The 21,271-nt window shown below is 41.7% G+C and overlaps 1 protein-coding gene across 9 annotated transcripts in view; it reads right to left on the bottom strand.

Moving 5' to 3' along the window:
* Positions 1-1,911: 1,911 nt before the first annotated feature.
* LRAT (lecithin retinol acyltransferase) overlaps positions 1,912-21,271 on the bottom strand; it is a 120,243-nt gene continuing 100,883 nt past the window's right edge. For 7 of the 9 annotated variants that reach the window (XM_081795576.1, XM_081795577.1, XM_078445671.2 and 4 more), the window contains 4 exons: positions 18,456-18,546; positions 9,563-10,506; positions 8,258-8,798; positions 1,912-3,767 (listed from right to left, as the gene is read on the bottom strand). In XM_081795576.1, the coding sequence (XP_081651702.1) occupies positions 3,615-3,767; positions 8,258-8,797 (693 nt within the window). In that variant the 5' untranslated portion in view covers position 8,798; positions 9,563-10,506; positions 18,456-18,546 and the 3' untranslated portion in view covers positions 1,912-3,614. Of the gene's footprint in view, positions 3,768-8,257; positions 8,799-8,911; positions 9,020-9,105; positions 9,212-9,562; positions 10,507-18,455; positions 18,547-21,271 lie in introns of those variants that run through there. The other 2 variants (XM_060653953.3, XM_060653952.3) reach the window with 2 other exon arrangements.

The raw sequence follows: 21,271 nt of genomic DNA, 5'->3' as shown, positions 1-21,271 counted from the left end.
TTAATGATTCTTTATTAATTTTGAGAGAGAGAAAGAGAGGCAGAGAGAGCAGGAGAGAGAGAACCCCAAGCAGGCTCCATGCTTAGCACGGAGCCCAACTTAGGGCTTGACCCCACAACTCTGGGATCATGACCTGAGCCGAAATCAAGAGTTGGATGCTTAACCAACTGAGCCACCCAGGTGCCCCTTGAAAAAACATTTTTTTTTGACAGTAATAGTATGAAATAGAAAATGGAAAAATAAATATATCTCTATTCTGAAAAAAAAAATTAAACTATAAATCTGTACTTATTTGCTTGTCCTTGCCAAGAAATAGAACTAGCAGAACAAAAATCTGGAATATCCAATATACATACAGTCACCACATTGTTATATTTCAGGAACCGATTTTCTGGCAGGAAAGGATTTATGACTCCTCCCGGACACTGTACCAATAGTTACTCACGAGTCGAATATAAGAATTTGGCTAGTCTGTTGACGCTTCCTTAACATGTTTGTTCTCCACCCTCACAATTACAGTTTGTGAGATTAAGGACCATAACTAGTCTTCTAATAGAGCCCCTTGTCCTGTCTTGCCCCATGCCCCATCCTTCCTTGATACGTTTTGGAGTTACCTCTCTGAACTCAAACCTCCATTGCCTGTTCATAAAGTCCAACCTTCTTGGTCTACACAGGACTTGAACCACCTGATCATTGCTCTCGTTTTCCAGTACCTCCCCTCAGCACCGTTGCTCCACTCTAGCCTCTGAACCACTTGTGTCTGCCTGAATGCCCCATACAGTTTCATGCTTCAGTCAACCAACAGTCGAGTACCTCACACTTATGTGCTAGGCGTGTTGTGAACAGTGTTACTGCATTTGCCCATACTGTTCAGAATGTGTACGATATCCTGCCCAGATCTGTCCCCCTGGAACACATCCCATTTTTCCAAGTCTCAGGACACAGTCCCTATGGTTTTGGCTTCATCAGGTAAAACCATGTCTTTTTCTGTGCCTTAAATCAGCTCTAGCATAGTCTTAATGCTTCTATGTCAAGGAGGCAATAAACTTTGAGGTCCATGTCTCATTCTTCTCTTCATCCCTAATACCTGCATAGTACTCGACACTTGCATTATTTCATCTTAGCCCAAGCTAGTTCTTTGGCCTTCATCTACATATGGCAACCATATGGTGACAATATGGTGACAATACGGCGACAAAAGAAGCAACAAAAAGCTGTATCAGACACTATGTATCATTCCACAAGTTAGAAGCGAAATTTGTAAGTGCAAGGACTTGCAGAATCGTAAGCGTGAGTCTTAACTAATGAAGCCCAGAGACATTCAGCAGAGACACAGGAAGAGCTCAGTTTGTTCCACAGCCAGAATCAAGGATATTATGTTTCTTTTGCCTCCAGACGCAGCTCATCAAAGGGAGCACAACAAAACGAAATTTCCCTTTGTCCTAAACTCAACAAATTCTAGTGTTGTGGAATATTAGATAAATAAAACCTCCTTCCAGTACCCTCTTCCAGTAAGTAGTAAAATACATCAATGTGATAAAATCACCTCTTGCTGTTTCTCAGCCTAATGTTAGCATTGCCTACTTCAGATTTCTCTGACCTTCAGGAAGATTTTGTTTTTCCTTCTTCTGTATTACCATAGCACTGTATACACTCTAATATAGGTAGCTTAAAAATAATATTAATTCTAGACCATGAAATTATAACAGGTCAGTGCCTGGCATGTAATGAACACTCAAATGAATGAGGAATTGGATCTCACTTTAAGGATACGAAGTAAGACTAATTATGTTAATTCCAACCTTAAGTACTTCCCTTAGCATTTAATAAGGGATCATTATCTTTGAACACAGATTTAACATCAGACAGTGGTTTTCACTACCCAAAATACTGAAATCCACAAAAAAAAAAAAAAAAAAGGCGTTTATTTAGAAGGACATCGTGTTTTTAAAAGATCAATTTATTTAAACACTTGCTCCGAGGGTAATAACAGTAAGTGAAAAACCACTAATACAATGGAGTTCTCATAGTGTATACATACTTAAAATAATTTTAAGTGGTTGGAATATGCCCAGAGAAACTTTATTCTGTAGTGTTACCATTTCATGTTTTAACTATTTAAAACATTTAAATTAAACAAAGTTTAATTATTATTAAACTCCAACTGAATGTTAAATTCCAACAGAATGTAAAATCTGCTATTAAATTTGTTCTGATTGGGTCACTGAGTGACTGACCCCACTCTCCCCCTAACGCTCACCATGTGACTCATTATTTTGTGATTCTTGATAGTTTATAAAGAAATTTTAATATTTGAAATGCAAGTCTAGCTTGTGGCTTAGTTTTTACAATTTGGTAATTCTGCAAAACTACTCGAACGCTTGCTTTAACAGGACTACATCTCAACTCTGATATTAAAACAGCCTCAGTGTAACCAATTTCACATGCCTGGCGTTACTAAGACACTCAAAAACCACTTCCAATAGTTATTTCTTTGTGGTATCCTTCTTTTAAGGATATAAACTGTACTTTGCAATGAAATGAAGAAACCTGTTAGAAGACAAATCTGACGGCTTTTAAAAATTATACAGTACATTAGTAAGTGCTTAAAAAGGTAAACTGTCCAATGACATATATGCAAATCATACCACAGACATGAGAAAACAGACTAAAGTTACTTTTACACTCACTTCTGCAGATGCTCTATGGTAACCACACTGGTGGCTAATAAAGCAATCAAGAACAAAATTGGTCTCTCATCAGTCTATGTATATGTGGACATCTGCATGTTTGATTGACACATACACACTCCAAATACCCAAATTATTTCAATCCTATATCCATTTACTTCTCAGAGTGGTTTAAAGTAACCCCAGTGACACATAAAAGGAAAAGAAAAAACTGAATGCCAGGCTTCCTAGTGAGTAAAGTCAAATCGAATTGCTCAACTGACGCTATAGGAGCTTTTTCTGCAGGAAGACACAAATTTCTACAGTTCCAGTCGTTATTTTATCATTAAACTCTAACTTTGCCAACATGGTTTCAAGTAATGAAAATATTCTTGACTTATTGGGAATTACATATAATACATTAAAAAAAAAGACTATGAGTTTTTTTTTTTGCCAACCATCAAACATGTTTTCAACTGAATGAGGGAAATTCTTTTAGTTTAATATAAGTTTTTCAATGAAAGAGAATACATTTATAATAAAGTTAGTGATTTCAATCAAGGAGTCTTATAGTCTTCAAATTCAGGTCTAACAAGAGAAGAGCAAGGATTACAAGAGGAAGAAAACAAACAACAAACACACAAATAATCTCCTGTGGCCATCACCTTACACGGGCTGGTTCTCTTGTAATGTTGAATTCTATTACAAGTTGCCATGTTTCCAAGATTTGCACAGTGCTTTGAAATGCAACTGCCTGAGAAGATTGAGAAAGCCTTTGTTCTTGGGCTTACACAGTAAGCACTCTGCGTGATTCTTAATCACATTTTTATCCAGAACACAGTGTTACAGGTCACATTTTTCTTGAAGATGCTTATACTGATTTGTGCTCTATAAATATAAACATATTTACACACAGAATACACACACTGACACGGGGATATGAAGTCAGCCAGCCATCCATAAGAAGAACGGAATAAAAATTGCAGGAAGGGTAGTATATGATGCCAAGCCCAGACAGACTATAGACGCCAATCCCAAGATTGCTGAAGCAAGAACACTTCTCTGATCACGAATAATTATCTTCACATTCTCACAGAACTGAAAAATAAAATTGAACAATATTAGAAAAGGTAGTTAAATCTAAGAAGAATCACAGTAAAGCAAAATTTTCTCAAATATTTTCTGTCCAACAGAAGAACTAGAATTTCTATTATGACTTCAGAAAGAATTTAAGATGTAAATAGTTCAGTTTCTTGATTTCACATCCCATAGTAGCTGAAATGATGCTTCAGGCAACTGAGCTCATAATGGCACTTGCCTTTGTAAATACAGCATTTTTATAGAAAACTACAGAGAGTGTAACCACATAAAAGTTATTCGGGATTAAAGGTGAAAACTTTATGCTGCTTGTCAGTAACAATAACATATTCTAAAATTATATAGGCAAAAGAATCTCTAACCTTGAATAACAGAATTTAGCCTATTATTGGTGAATTCAGTTCCTACAACTCATTTGAAAATTTGATGATACCAATGATAACTTTCTTTATATGTCTCAGAATCTAAAGACATAGAAAGTCTAATTTTTTTGTCATGTCCCATTACCTGAATAAATTAAATTCAGTCAATTATGGGACATAAAATTGGCTGCTGGAGATAAAGATAAATATGATCCATAGCCCTGAGGAAGGCATTCTTCTCATATATAAATATAAAAACTAATTTTATACAGAAGTGATGGCTTATGCTTCAGTCCTGGCTCACCTCTTTTAGCTCGAGTAAATCTCATGTAAATCATTGAACTTGTCCAGACTACCCTCTTCTCCTCCATGGGAATACTGAGGTTGTTGTGAGGCTCAAATGAGGTTTTTTTGTTTGTTTGTTTTTGTTTTGTTTTTTTTAATTTTTTTTAAACATTTATTTATTTTTGAGACAGAGAGAGACAGAGCATGAACGGGGGAGGCACAGAGAGAGAGGGAGACACAGAATCGGAAGCAGGCTCCAGGCTCTGCGCCATCAGCTCAGAGCCCGACGTGGGGCTCGAACTCACGGACCGCGAGATCGTGACCTGAGCTGAAATCGGACGCTCAACCCACTGAGCCACCCAGGTGACCCTCAAATGAGGTTTTTAATGCAAAAGTACTCTGTATTCTTCTACATGCTGCATAAATGTAAGGCCTTACAGTAATTATTATTACTGCTACATGTGTTGACAATTCTCTCTACCTCATCCCTGTTGGCAAAATTTAGCAATGAATTGTTCAATTTTTACATATGACTTTTGCTACTCATACTGATCTTAAGCTCCTTTTCTAGACATGACATTGTATATGCTTTGAGGGTCTCCTACTATACAGTCCTGGATAGATTTAGCAATTCTAAATTTTTTTTTTTTTTTTTTTTTTTTTTTTTTGTAAGACAGAGAGAGAAGGGGGTGGGAGGCAGAGAGAGAGAGCTAATCTTAAGCAGAGTCTATGAGCACCGCGCAGCCAGACCTGGGACCTGGTCCCGCGACCCTGTGATCATGACCTGAGCCGAAATCAAGAGTCAGAGGCTCAACATGCTCAACCAACTGAGCCACCCAGGCACCCCAATGTCTTTTTATTTTAAAGCTAGGTTTCTAAATTCTCTTTTTATTATTTTTTTAATGTTTCTTTATTTTTGAAGGAGAGAGAGACAGAGCATGAGTGGGAGAGGAGCAAACAGAGAGGGAGACACAGAATCTGAAGCAGGCTCTGGGCTCTGAGCTGTCAGCACAGAGCCCGAGGCGGGGCTCGAACCCATGAACCATGATATCATGACCTGAGCTGAAGTTGGACATGTAACCCACTGAGCCACCCAGGCACCCCTAGGTTTCTAAATTCTTAATGGACAGAGTATACACACCCAACATATTTTAACATGCTATCTTGACCATAAGGTTGTCTCTATCCATACTTTTATACAATTGGTAGACAAATACAAAACTTCCTGTCAGTTATCCCGATGTTGTTTTCCTTACGTGTCAAACGGATGATTTGTCTCCTTTTATGGAACAAAACATCGAGTCCCAAATACACAATCATAAAGTGAGGATCAAACTAAATGAAGTTTTCGGGACAATGAGAAAAAGGGCTTGACAGATAATGGGAGAATATGCATTTGGGTAAAAGAGTAAGCTGTCTTCATACAGTTAAGCTTCTTTTTATCTTTTCCCTAATAATTTTTAATTACGAAAAACAGAGAATCATTGTGACTCCTTCCCGCAAAAGCAGATTTTCTCAAGGAGCATCATATTTCTAATGTCCTGGTCGTGTTCACTTGGCCACGAGCCTAGGAGGCATCTCTGGTGGTGCTCAACAGGAGGGAATGTCCTGCATTCCTAGAAGGTGTTAAGAAACTTGTAGGGGCACTTTTTGAGCACTGAGTCCCCGGAAATTAAAAGGAGTATTTGCATTCATTTTTTGGCAATGAAAAGCAGTACCAGCAACATAAAAAAAAAGAGTTGAAAAAGCGTAAGGCATAGTAATAGTAATTAAAGGGCTTTATAGTTTACAAAACACTGAAATTGTTAACAGTAATATAAAACTCCCTTTAGTTTTAGGATTTCTAAACTTGTTAAAAAGAACTTCACTACAAAAAAGTAAATTATGTTCTTCCAATTTATTTTCAAATTAGTTTCAGGGCTTTTCATGAGGGAAAGTGCTATTCAGAGTGTTTATAAACTCAAATTTAAGAGACAACTTGTAACTCTCAGTGTTAGGCTTATACTAGTGTATGTAATTAAAGAACTCAACAAGCAGACCCCAGACCAAGTAATTCCTTACATTCTGAAAAGTAGAAATTAGTCCTCCTTCAGTGTGAATGATCTTCTTCTTTCAAGCAAGACATGTCCAAAAACCGGTTCTTAGAATTGGAAAATTTGGGATGGGAATTTTATTTCCCGGGAAATCTACTCTGGCCAAATTGTTTGTTACACCATTCAAAGTGAAGACAAAAACTCAGTTTCACAAGAGGTGCTATGCGGCAATGGCAATTAAAACACTTCTCCACTTCTGTAAAACCTTACAAAGTTTCCAAAGATGAAAAACTACTCCAACTAGTTATTTATGCAGATTAAATATTTTACTACCTTAAAAAAAACACTTGTACTGGGTTTTTTTGTAGAAGTATGCAATACAGTGCCCTATGTGTTCCATGAAAGGGTAACTCCTAATTACTGGATAGAAATACTGTTTTCCTTTAGAGAAACAACTTGCTTGGTTCCTAAGTAAATCTGACGCGTTTCCTTTTGTACACTTTTGGAGCCAGTGTTTGTAAATGTCGTGGAGTTCATTTCCAACCAGGCCTGGACTGGAGTTGTGTTTCTTAAATCATCGCACAGTGCTCTAACTACATTTTTATTTAACTTAGAAAACAATTCTTAGATTGAGTCTTTTGCGGTTCAATAAATAATCTACTAGGGTTTCATATTCCGGTGTATAAAAAGCATGATACTTTTATGCTCTGCCACAGAGGAGAGAAAGGTTTTTCCCATATAGGTCAAAAAATTAATCAAGATGTGGAGCAGAACAAAAGTGGTTGCATGGACTCATTCTCTTGGTCTGAAAAATATCTAGACACGAAGACTAAAATATGAAGCTCATTACATGATAGCCCAGGTTTCCATTAAGAGCGAACATTAACAATAACCTCTTTAACAACTACAGTGAAGGCTGAGAAAGCTTCTAATTGCGAATGAAGTTGCAAGTTTAAAATGTTAACTACCTTTAAGTTAGGTTTCCAAACGAAAGAAAAAAATCCATTTTCCCTCCTTTGGCTCTGTGACGGATTCAATCATCTTGAATGCTAATACTGTTTTTTTAAAAGCACCCATAAAAATTACAACATTTAATGAATCTTCTAGAAAACCAATTGTTTTGCTCCCTGGGGAACCCATAAACAATCTAACCCACCTTCGGAACTAATCCTTAAAGGATGCTTAACAATGAGGAAGTCTACAAGGGGATTAAAGCCTTCAAGGAAAGAATTCAGAATACCAAGGAAATGACTTCTGTGAAGCCAGACGCAGGAGTAAGGGATCTATCACGGACGTCTTCTTACTGGGAAATTTGATAGTTTATATTAAGCAAAGGGAATTCACTCTCTGCATTTTACAGACGGAAAAACCTGCATAGCTTGCTTAATTTTAAAGGCACAATTTGCACACAGGGTTACAGATTAATTACAAACTCTGAACGCCTTTTTTCCTATTGCAATTCTTGGGGAAATCTGTAAGCACACGGCGACAGATTTTCTGTTGACCCCCACCCCCACCTGTTCTTCTATCATTTCGACTAGCTGGGTGGACACCCTGGCGACCTCTGCAGCAGTAGCTGGGTAGATCTCTTGGAATCGCTGGCAGCGGTACCGCATTGCCACACTTTTTAACCGCGCGTTTCGAGGTTATCTTGCAAGCGACAGCTCTATTTATTTACTTGGCCTCCCGTAGGGACACCGAAGAGGTCGTTACTCATTCTAGAACTCAATCCCTGATCCCAGGGTATGGAAAAAAGTCAGGGATAGGAAAGGGCGTCCCCACTGAGCCCACAGGCAAGTCACACGTGTACCTTGTCAGCCTGGGGGCTGATCGGTGTGCCGAATCTGCAGTAGGTCACGAAGTGCTCACAGTTGTTCCACAGGAGGCTGTAGGAAGTCAAGCCCAGCAGCTTCTCCGCTCTCTGCGCCACCTCTTCGTTGAGCAGCGCCTTCCTCTTGAGGGACTTGTCCAGGTGATTGACCAGGATATCGGCTCCGTAGGCGAAGTCCTCCACTGTGTCCACGCGGACGCTGGCCACCCTGCCGATGACGCCCAGGATGAGACGCTTGTTGGAGACCACCTTCTGGGTGAGCCGCTTGTCGTCGGTCAGGGCCAAGAGGATGTCGGGCATCATGTGGGCGACACGGTTGTCGCCCAGGTAGATGCCGTAGTGGGTCAGGTGGGTCCGCGGCACCTCCAGCACGTCGCCGCGCAGGAAACGGCTGATCTCATAGAAACTGTTCCTCGCCTTGTTTTCGCTCTGGGCCCCGGAACTGAAGAGCTTGAAGTTGGAGATGAGGAGCAGCTTCTCCAGCAATAGGGACAGTGCCTCCAGCATTGGGTTCTTCATCCTGCAGGGAAAAGGGAGTGCTGGGGGTGGGGTGGGCCGAGGCAGGGGCGACCGCCGCCGCTCCGGCACCGGCAGGGCTAGGCGAGCTCGCCGGACAGGGGCGCTGCTGCTCACCTGCAGGCCAGCGGCCCAGGGCCGCGGGGGACTGCAGCTGCCGCGGAGGAAGGGGGAGCAAAAAGGAAAGGGGAGAAAGCCTGGAAATTGGTTCGGCCGCCTCGCACTGGGGACTGAGGAGAATGAGGACCCGACGGCGGCTGACCGCGGGGTCAGTGGGACGGGCGCTGTGAGCAACAAGCTACCAAACGCACCTGGGGGCCGCGCCGGGACACAGGGCAGGTCGCGGAGCTCTAGCCTGGAGCCTTCTCCGAGGCCTTTTATTCCAGGCAGGGGGGCGGGGATGAACGCCGTCACAGACCCGGCAAGAGCGCTGATTGGGCACCGGCTACAAGCGCCGCTCGCGGCGAGGGGCACGCGGGACTGCGGGATGTTTGGAACGCGTCTGGGGCCCCCCAGGTCCGGGGTTCTTTCTCGAGAGCCCCTTCCAGACGCAGGTTCCCTCTGGTGCTCGCGACCTAAGCACTTCCGTCCGCTGGGCAGCCGTTTGAAGTAGTGAACGAGGCGTGGCCACACAAAAAGTTCCTGCACCTGTCTGAACTGGGGTGCATTCTGGGCGCTTCGGGAACGTTTTCGGTGCAAAAGCCCCCTCTCTCGAGATTTCTGAGCCGAACCACCTCCCTCTAAAGGATTGGATACCCAGAGACTTACCTTACTAAAATGTTTGCATTTACTCTGCGAAGAGTGCGTGCCTCCAAAGCTTGCGGATTCCTTCCTAAATTCCCTAGAGCCGTACTCCCACGCGCCGCGGATCGTTCTCCCCTTTAAACGCTTTTTGCTCGAATCCTTTTTGCTCTCAGCTGGCGCGCGGGTCGGCGTCCAGGTCCCGCAAGCTGGCGAATAGAACCCAAGAAGCCTCTGCATTCGGAGGCACCAGTGACCGTTGAGCGCACGGCTCCGAACGGTAAGCTGAGAAACGGCGAAGCCCCCAACGACCGCCTGGAGAACCGGATTAAAGTCAAGTTTATTTCTCTGGCTTCAGGCTCAGATGGACCCAGCTCGGGTTCACCCACCAGAACGTTGCCGCTTTCTTTCAAAGCGCAGCCGCCCGGAGGTGGCCAAGGAAGGATGTGGTACGGCGTTCCTTGCCAGAGCGCCTACAGCGTGACCCAGGCGCAACGGCGAGGGTGGTCCCCGGGAGCAGCCGGGTGAGGGAGCTGCTAACTCGCGGTCCGCGCCAGGTTTGGCACGCGGTGTTCCGACCCTGCGCGGAGTTCCGTGCTAATGCGTCATGTAAATGCTTAAATTCCGCAGACAAAGGCCACAATAGAGAGCCTCGGTTGGCTCCACAAAGCTGCCCAATTCGGGGCTAATAGGTTTCTTAGGATAGCAGATTCTCCGCTTGCCTGGGGGAGGTGGCTGGGCTGTGGATGATGGATGAAGGGCCATTCATCTTACCTGGAAGATGAAGGGGGGCCACGGAGACCAGGCGGGGAGGAGACTGGCTTCTAATTATCCTCGGAGGCCCAGCCTTTGCTCTCACCTCCGGCCTGCCGTCAGCGTTCTGCCCCAGTGGTCCCGTTTGCCGGTAGTGACTTCCGTTCATTTCACAAGTGATCCCGAATCACATTACAGTCCCAGCATAGAGGAGAAAACTCCATTTCCCACAAACGAATTGAAAGCAGAAGATGGAGAAGGGGAGAAAGGCAGTGAATTGGAAATTTTAAATAATTTATTTCCCCACTCTGCCCCCAGAATTTAAAGCGCGGAGGTACTTACTGAAATTAATCAGACAGTTGGGCGTTGGTTAGCTTCCAGCCGCACACCAGCTCTGTGGCTGGTTTTAAAATCTGGGCAGTCTGGAAATTTTTAAAAATCTGATCCAGACCTCGGCGCATAAGTTAAACTGCAGGCCCGAGGTCGGACTCTAAGGCTCGCTAGTCGCATCCAGTTCTAAGAAAGAATAGATGCCTGAACCTCCAGTGTCGGGAACCAAACGGCTGGGGGAGATCAAAGGGGACTTCGTAATTAGCGATTTCCGTCTCTGGTGGTCACTAATACGGCTTATTAAGGCCTACGACCGTCTCCACCTGGGGAATCTGCAGAGACAGAAGTATGGAAAACTGTTTGACGGCTCCACAGAATATTCTTTAAGAGCAAAAATGTATTAAGGAGAAATCACCCCTAGACCTTCAATGGCTTCATCCCCTCTGGAGGTTTTGTGAAAGAGAGTGCCAGGCTGATTTGCGTTTCCCCTGACCCCCTGCGGGAATTCGGCCTTGGGTAACCCCGAGGAGACTGTAGAACATTTTCCTTTGTCTTACTTCTGAAGTCTTCTCAGACCTCTTAAACTGGGAATGGTTAGGGAAGATTAGGCTGCTTCTCAACGGAAAAAACACAGCGTCCTAAAATGAGCTCTTGTTGGCCCAATGGATATGACCTCCCTATGGTGACCTCACCTTACAAAAGGCAACCCTCACCCTTCTCTGAGTTGTATATATTTTTGTGGCTGAGCAGCCAGTTTTTTTGATTGCTTCCTAGAGGCACATAACCAATACATATATGGTTGTATGCTAATAGGTACACTCCCACTAATACTCTTCTGCCTGCATCAATTTTAGCTGAACTATGGGGGAAAAACTGCTCTTAGAAGGAAAGGCCCAAGAGAAATCTAACATTAGGAAGTTCTCCTTCCTAAACCAGAAACTGTTCATTTAGAGCGAGGAACATCCCCATGGGTTGCTGGAAAGACCTCTTGTTTTCCAGATTTTATGAAAGTCAGCTACATTCAACAAGTCTCCATGAGATATCTTAAATGCATGCAAATGTGTTGCCAGGTCTGGCCTAGGAATTCTGAAAGAGCTGAGGCTTTCCCGGTCAACACATAGACTTCACTGGAAGGTCAACTGAGCCTCACCTCAGACACTGCTTCCCCATCCTCCTGCAGAAAGGACATTGACAGCAGCCCCACCCGCAGTGCTCAGGCCTGGGTCCATTTCTCCCAGCTGCACAGACCAAGACTCTGCTGGTTTTCTGTGCAAAGGAGGCTGAAATTGGGGCTCACAGAGCCCACTTAACTTCTGGGCCTCATCTTAGAGTCCTTGATCTCATTGTGGGTCCCAGGAGAAAGAGGTCTCACTCTCAAGAAACAAGGTACAGAGTCCAGCGGAAGCCTGGAAGGCTAACAGATTTCCGACCTGCACACTTCTTGCCCCTGGAGCCTTTTTGTTCCTCAGAGAAGTCCTTAGAGGATCTGATCACAAAATTGTGTGCTTCCTACGTACTAGGACCTGAACTAAGCATTTTCTCACTTAATCCTCATTACCTTGTGAAGTGCCATCTCGGTTTTATTTTACACAGGAAGACATTAAGGCCTATACTTTTGCCTCCTTCACTGTGTTGATGTGGATCAGGACTCGACTACAGGTTTCTCTGTCCCCAGGTCCATCACCACCAGGGAAGGACTGACCTTCCATCCGTCCATCCACCTGTCATCCATTCACTTATTAAATGCCTGCTATATGTCAGGTGCTGTGCTCAGCTCAATGAAATACCTAACCCTAAACTTAGATCTCACACCTTTTCTTTTGAATTTGAATTCATTTCCCTGCTTCTCTAGTGCCATGGGGTCTAATTTTTAGCATCAGCTATTTTACTGCAATAGTGAGAAAGATCTGATTAAGGTTCTGGTTACTAGTATTCCCTCACGAGGAAGGCCCCAGCACTTGAGTGGCCACGAAGTCCCATACCTTCCTTAGACATGAGTGTTTGATGTCTTGCCCAAGGGCACAGAGTCAGAAGCAAAACCTAGGTCATCCCAGACTTCCTACTTCTTACACCTTCTTTCCCCTGGCCCCTAAGCCTGATAAATTTGGTTTTCTAAACTTCGTGTTTTATGTTTTTAAGATTTATTTTATTTTTTATTTTATTTTTTAATGTTTATTTTTGAGAGAGAGACAGACAGACAGACAGAGCATGAGTAGGGGAGGGGCAGAGAGAGAGGGAGTCACAGAATCCAAAGCAGGCTCCAGGCTCTGAGCTGTCAGCACAGAGCCCGACAAAGGGCTGGAACTCAGGGACTACAAGGTCATGACCTGAGACAAAGTTGGAGGCTTGACTGACTCAGCCACCCAGGTGCCCCTAAACTTCCTGTTTTAAAATTATTGTCCTCCTATAGAATTAGTTTGTTGTTGTTCTTACATTTTTAAGGTTATTACATTTGGGGGCACATAGGTAATAACATTTGTTTTTCTCTGCCTTCAGTTCATTTACATATGCTCAGGTCTGGCCCAGTGGACACAGAGGCCCTCACTGGCTAACTCTAAGGGAGTGGGGAGAATAAAGGCTCTGTGCACATCCCCCTGGAAGCAGAAGAAAACAGCAGACACCTTTTCATGGAGCCTTCAAACTCAGTGCTACCTAGGGTGTTAGGAATCAATTACCTCCTGGGAGGAAGACTTCCCCAGCTTCCTTCCTGGCTGGCTAGCACTTTATTATGAGGGCCTCAATCCTGCCTATTGTCCTTACAAAGATGAAAGGTCGCAGTTCCAGCCAGACAGGATTTAGGGGTTTTGTTTGTTTGTTTGTTTGTTGTGCTAACCATAAAATAACATTGAGCAAAACCAAAGAATGTGCATTTAATATCATGAAGAATCACGACCAAAGTAAATCCAGGCTTCACATAAATTAACAACAGGTTGAGGCAGCTGGGACATAGAGGAAGGAGGCAAAAATCCTGAGTTTAAGGTCGTGTGGTGCCATTCACAGCTAAATGAACTCAGACAAGTCACTTGCCACCTCTGAGCCTCGATTTCATCTTTCTGAAACGGGAATATTTCAAAGGAATGTTTAGAGGATTAAACACAATCAAATGTACTGAACGTACTGTATCACTGCATGGAGATTCATAACACAATGCATCATCGGTAATATCGTATGTGTTATTCTTCAGAGAAACAAGGACAGAGGTGCTTTTCCCTTCTGCTTTGATACCACAGTCACCCAAGAATGCGGTATAGACAAAGGACATGCTTTTACTCGTAGACCCCTGCTAAGGACTCGGCCCAGAGCCACAGTGGGGAGCAGAAAGCAGGCACGTTTAGAGCTGGGGCGTTGAGTGCGCCCACAGAGGCACAGTCAATAGGCAGCGGGCAGAGAGGGAACGAATCACACTTGGGAGATTTGGAAGCTTCGGCAGAGCTCTGCTCCTCCAGCTGCTCACCACCAGTGAAGTCCTTTATAATCCGTAAAAACAAAGGTAAAGACCAGTCTTTTGTTTTAAGATGCCTCTCAAAACATACAAACCCCCCAAACGTCCATGTTTGAAATGATAAAATGACATACCGAGGAATGACTAAGAATTTCGAGATGCCCCACGACATGTAAAGCATATTGCGTTTTAAAATACAAATAATAAATGGCAAGTCACGTTACTTCTTAATAAATTCATCTTATTTCCTTTTTATTCTAACTTATCATTGTAAGGCAATAGTAAATATGCGTATTTGGTAACCCAGGTTTGTTAACAAAAGCACATGTAACAATAGCCTTGCGCTACATATTTGAAAGGCCACATATTTGAAATGCCACCACTGTAATCGTACCCATGATAGACGAAGAAATGAGGTATTGCTGTTCCCCAAGCAGGACAGCATTGGCAATTATAACAATAATAATAATTGATTGGGGATCAATGCCATCCTATTCACTATATCTCAAAAATCCTTTGTAAATGCTAGACATTCTAAGGATATAATGACAGGTAATTGAATGCAGAACTTTCTTAGTATCAGGCTAGCTTCAGATACTCCTCTCTGATGGTGTGTGAGATCTCGGAGACTCCTGGGGCCTAGAAGGCCTCATCTGTGAAGTGTCGTGAGCTGGATTAGAATGACATGTTCTCTAAACCCTCCAAGTGTGAATGGTCCTGGGGCCTATGAAAATCAAATTACTCAGGCCCTTCAGAGAGTCTTAACTGTGGTTCTTGGTGAATTTTCACAGTGAGCAATTACCGGAAACAGAAGATGAATTATTGTCTGGTACTTAGAAAATCTTAATAGGATTCACTATTTAACTGTTTAAACAATGCAGTGCCTCATTGAATTAAAAAAAAAAAGAGAGAAAGAAATCACTCATACTCTAGTGAAGCAGTAATTACACAAGAAGAACAGGAAAAATGGGGCAAAAGTTTAGAAGCAGTTGGTCCTGGCAATCAGTGGCTCCTTTGATTACACATGTTCAATCCTACCGAAACTTTAAATGATATAAACACACTGTTTCATCGATATTTTGTAGCAATATATATTATTGCTATGTTTTTGAAAAGAATAACATCTCTTTCATTTCTAAACTTAATTTGAAGGGAGGCAAGTGTACCATTCTGGTATATTTGTAATTACACATACTCTTAACCCACTCCACACTAAAACAAAATTCAGTGTGATTCAGCTAAAGCGGATTCATAACTAAATACTTTAAGCAACACTAAAAAAAAAAAAAGGGAAATTTGATTTTACATTGTCTCAAATTTCTTAACTGGAAGAAGTCCAAGTGGATAGCTCTCTCCTTAAGCACCAGGCTGCCAGTGTTCTCTGTAGGTACAGACCTTTATGTTTGAATTAAGTTCACTGATTTTTTATCCTGGTTGCCCTCTGCTAGGACATCCCATTAAGTCGGATTATTTGCATTTTATTCACACCCATTCTTTACATGGACAGCACATGAGTGGGGGGTGCGCCTGGCTGGCTCAGTCAGAGTATGCGACTCTTGATCTTGGGGTCGTGCGTTCAAGCCCCACACTGGGTGTAGAGATTACTTAGGAAAAAAAAAAAGCTTGTGAGTGGAACTGAATTTGAATCACACAGAATTAATTAAAAAAATAAAATAAATTCCATAACTTTTTTTTAAAGCTTATTTATTTATTTTGCGAGACAGAGAGAGAGCAGGGGACGGGCAGAGAGAGAGGGAGAGAGATTTCCAAGTAGGTTCTATGCAGAGCTTGAACCTACTGAACTGCAAGATCATGACCTGAGATGAAATCAAGCATTGGACGCTCCAACCTATAGTAAATTGGTTCAACTCTTCATGTCCTGTCCGTTCATCTACAGAAGGGGTGACAGTATCCATTACCTTCCCTGCTGGTGACCCTCATTGTCTTTTCACCTCCTGAACTTTCTGGAATTCAATTGAGCAATAACTAGAGGTAATCATCCTGTACACCTCACTGCCAAGTCAAATATGACAGTCTAAACTCTTTTTTGTTTCCTTAAATTATGGATCTCCCAGCCTTTGTCTTTACTTTTGATGAAAGGGACCAGATTTTTTTTTTTATCCCGTACCCACCCCCTTATCCGAGCTTTGCTTCATTTGGTTTCAGTTGTTCATAGTCAGCCACAGCCTGGAAGCAGATGATCCTCCTTCTGACATGTCCTCAGATGGTTAATAGTAGCCTAACACTACGTCACAATGTCTGTATCTTCCAACTCACTGCATCTCATCATGTAGGCATGCAGGCATTTTATCATCTCACATCATCGCAAGAAGAAGGGTGAGGGCAGTACAATAAGGTATTTTGAGAGGGAAAGATCACATTCACATAAGTTTTATAGTAGTACATTGTTATTGTTCTATCATTAGTTATTATTGTTAATCTCTTACTGTGCCTTATTTATAAATGAAACATTATCATAGGTATGGGAAAAAAACATAGTATATATAGGGTTTGGTAGTATCTGTGTTTTCACAGAACTATCTGCAAACTTGGGGACTGGGAACTATCCCCTGAAGATGAGGGGGGACTACTGAATGTCCTTTATGGCTGTACCATTTGGTTTTCAAATAACAATTTCTGCCTTTCGTCTTTTTTTAAAAAGTGAGTATAATTTAACCAAGTATTTTGCTGTATAGATTAAATGGAAGAAATCTTGAAGATTTTTCTCTACATATTTAAACCTTCAATGTAGAATATCTATCAATTGTTCTTTTTTCAGAATGCCAAATTCAGGAAGAATAAATAAGAAAGAATAATTATTGATATCGTAAAAAAAGTTTATTGCCAAGATTACTGACCACAAATGTGACTTAAAAAAACTCATTTTGGCAACATTATCTAGAAATCCATCATCCTTGATTAAAACTTAAGTATTCATAAATGTTCTGAGTTCACAGTGGGCATTAAATAAAACTCCCACTTAAATTTTATCTAATAATTATATTTACCATTTTATTTATGAAGTTATACTTATTAATTAATTAAGAACCTTAAATCCATTGGTTAATATTTCAAAATTAGTTCTGTGTTTAAGACTGTATTACCTTAGGCAAAGAGTCATCTTTCTGAATGAACTTCAAAGTCCCTATTTATAGCTTCAGAGCCTCCCATCAAGAGGCTCCAAATGAATAGGTTTGAGGTGGAGGCAGGAATCTTCATTCTAACAAGCACCGCAGGTGATTTTCAGGCAAGTGGCCTTCACATCTTGAGAACTGCCTTTACCAAAGCTGATCTCTCCCTCTCAAAACAAAAACAAAAACCAAAAAAGAAAAAAATTGAAAAGAAAGAGGTGCCTGGGTGGCTCAGTCAGATGCATGATTTTGGCTCAGGTCATGTTCCCAGGGTTGTGGGATCAAGCCCCGAGTTGGGCTCTGCACTGTGCATGGAGCCTGCTTGAGATTCTCTCTCTCTCTCTCTCTCTCTCTCTCTCTCTCAGTCCCTCTGCCACTCTCCCCCTACTCCTGCGCTCTAATTAAAAATCAATCAATCAATATACAGTTGTGCCAAATCTCAGGTTATTGACAAAAGTAATGATGCTGAGTGAGGTTGATACAGTGGAGTCCTCAGTAAGGCAACTCATACATATATATATACACACACATATATATATACATATATATACATATATATACATATATATACATATATACATATATATACATATATATACATACATATATATATACATATACATATACATACATATATATATATATATACATATATACATATATATATATTCACATGTGAGAACCTATGAGAAACTCCCACTGAATGAGATATTGTAACAACGCTTTTACTCAAAATTACAGAGACACCACTAGTTGTCAATTATTAAGAAGATCTAAACATAGCAACATTACAAAGTAATAGGAAAATTTTAAGGCTAAGTGATACATTGGACTGAGCTTAAGTTAACTGACTTTAGCTCCTTCTTAGGATGACCCAGGCATATTTCAACACAGTTCCATGGTATGTGGGTGGCTTCAGCTTGTTCTCGACAATGATAATAAAATAATACTTTTCTTTACCTCAAATAATGGCTCTCCTTAATCTATGGAAGACCAAATACTCTTTAGCTTCAAGATTAAGTCTAAATGAACTCTTTTCTTAAATCTTGAGATAGTTTTCTAAGCAACACTCATAATGAAGATAACTTTCTCACTAAGTTATCCAAGAAGACTTCACTCCTATTTTCTTCCTCATTCTGAACTGAAAGCCCTGTAGTATTAGTGTATATGCTATGTTTTATAGAATATTGTTGATACAGGCTAATGTCAACAGCACATGGAAGAAAGACACAAAAGAGAAAACATGCAATGTTTAGATGCTTACCCGTGGATCACTTCTCAATGAGGCGGTGCTTCCACCGCCAAGACAATTTTTCAAAATAAAGTTGAATGCATATGTTCCTAGCAATTCATATCTGTGGAATTAAGAAAAGATGAATTATAATACATTTTACCAAATGTAAGGACTGCTAAAGGAATTAGCTACCCCCCCAAGGAAACCCCCTGTCTGTGTTATAATAGCCATAAAAAATTAAGAAAGGAGATTTAGATGTAAATATGCATATAATAGATATTTCACTCAAGAATGTGGTGACCAAAACACCAAGGCTGAATCCCCCATCAACCAGGATAACATTTACTGAAAAAAGAAAAGCACTGGTAAATGGGAAGGGGAAGGCATTTTTTCTTTAACTTCTGATATAATTACAAATAGTTGCAAAAGTTATATAAAGAATTCCCATGTATTCTTCTCCCAGATTTTCCAAATTTTACTTTATCCTTTCTCTCTCTCTGCACGCGCACACACACACACACACACACACACAGACACACACACACATATACACACACACATTTTTTTCTGAACTATTTGAGAATAATTTGTAGATATGATGCCCCTTTACCCCTAAATTCTTCAATGTGCTTCCTAAAAGAGTCCTAAATATCACAGTATCATTATCAAAATCAGAAAATTAATGCTGCTACAATCATCTAAACTCCAGATTTATTTAGGACTTGCCAATTATCCCAGTAATGTCTGCTATAGCAAAAGAAAATTCCAATTCATAGATTGCAGTCTGGTATGTTTGGCTCATCTCTAATCTAGAGCGATTTCTCAATCTCTTTCATGATATTGACATTTTTGGGGAATGCAGGCCTGCTCTTTTGTAGCCTATCAATCAGTTTGTGTTTGATATTCCCCCTGATTAGGTTCAGGTATGTATTTTTGGCAGGAATGCCCCAAGAGTGATGTTGTTTTCCTTTTCGTATCAGTAGGCACGTGATGTTGATTTGGTTGGTTCTGGTTAATGGGTTACTAGTGAGAAAAAGAAAAGCAGTCCCTGACTTCTGCTGTCTGAGAATGCCACCATCTAGGCCTTGGTGTTGCTAGGAGATGCACTGGCACTCAGAGCTGGGCCTCGGTGCTCTTGTGTTGAACAGAAACTGTTTCCCAGAATATCAATATTAGTCAAGGCCACTCTGGGACCTTGTGACAAGACCCCTCCATTATCATGTCTGAACACAGACAAAACAATGAACACTGTCATCATTGCACTAATGGCCAAACCTCCCTCTATCTTGGGTAATATGTATGCCTGTGGCTGCTTTGCCAATTATGGCTCTAGCTTCAGTCTAGTCTTCCTTCCTTCTGTATATGATTTCCTGAGATACCCAATGATAGAATTACCCATACTTCCTGACAGCTTCCAATTCAGAACCATTTTCTTTACCGCTCTCCAGAGTTACCTAACCACCCCCAAATCCTGTAAGTCCCTTCTAACTTCCTTTCACTGAACCGTCCCATGGTTTCTCATGGTGTGCGTTGTTCCTTACTGCAACAATAATCCCAGCTTGCTCGACTACAGGTGTGTTCCTGGTGGTCTTAGCCTGATGCTTAGATGCTTAGAACTGATGCTAGTGATAACATTGCTCAGTTGAGACTACTTACATATCCTGGTAATATCTACCTTTCTACCAGTTTTAGCATCCACGGATGATTCTTGCCTGAATCAGTTATTACTAAGATGGTTGTGATTTCTAATAAGAAATATATGTGGTCTTCCTCCCATTTCTGACACAAAACTTCTAAAACCTTGGGGAATTTCTTAAGCCAGGAGGGCAATACAGGTATCTTTTGTTATTTTAATGAGGTGACTTTTGCAATGCCCCTAGACCACCGAAGGACAGGGGTTGTCACCAGAGAAACAAACCATGTAATTAGAGGGTTGGAATTATCAGTCCTACCCCCCTGACCTCCGCTGAGGAGGGAGGGGCTGGAGATTAAATCAGTCACCCAAAACCAGTGATTTAATCAACCATGCTTGGGGCGCCTGGGTGGCTCAGTCGGTTGGGCGGCCGACTTCGGCTCAGGTCATGATCTCTCAGTTCGTGAGGTCGAGCCCCACGTCGGGCTCTGTGCTGACAGCTCAGAGCCTGGAGCCTGTTTCAGATTCTGTGTCTCCCTCTCTCTGACCCTCCCCCGTTCATGCTCTGTCTCTCTCTGTCTCAAAAATAAATAAACGTTAAAAAAAAACAATTAAAAATAAATAAATAAATAAATAAATAAATAAACGTTAAAAATTAAAAAAAAAAAAAAATCAACCATGCTTATGCCGTGAAGCCTCCATAAGGACAAGGTTCGTAGAGCTTCTAAGTTAATGAACACATAGAGATGTAGGGAGACTGCCATGTAGGGAGATGTAGCAGAGAAGCTCCGTGCCCCTTCCCACATACCTTGTCCCATGCCTCTCTTCTACCTGGCTGTTCTTGAGTTGTATCTTTTTATAACAGATAGACAATCTGGTGAATAAATGGGGTTTCCTGAGTTCTGTGAGCCACTCTAGCAAATTCATCAAACCCAAGGAGGGAATAATGGGAACCTCTGATTTATAACCAGGCAGCCAGAAGTACAGGTAACAACAACCTGTGCTTTAGACTGGCATCTGAAGTGGGGGTAGAGAAGAAAAGTCCTGTAGAACTGAGCCCATGACCAGCAAGCTGTTGCTATCTCGAGGTAGATGGTGTCAGAATAGGTTGAACTGTAGGACATCCATTTGGAGTTGGTGTCCAGAGAACTGTTGGTGTTAAGGGAAAACTGCATCCCTATCCTGCCCCATTGAAATGGGGTCCAGGAATCCA

Source organism: Panthera onca, chromosome B1 (genome assembly GCF_046562875.1).
Source record: "Panthera onca isolate mPanOnc1 chromosome B1, mPanOnc1 haplotype 2, whole genome shotgun sequence".
Taxonomy (NCBI): Eukaryota; Metazoa; Chordata; class Mammalia; order Carnivora; family Felidae; genus Panthera; species Panthera onca.
This window is presented reverse-complemented; position numbering and strand designations above follow the sequence as displayed.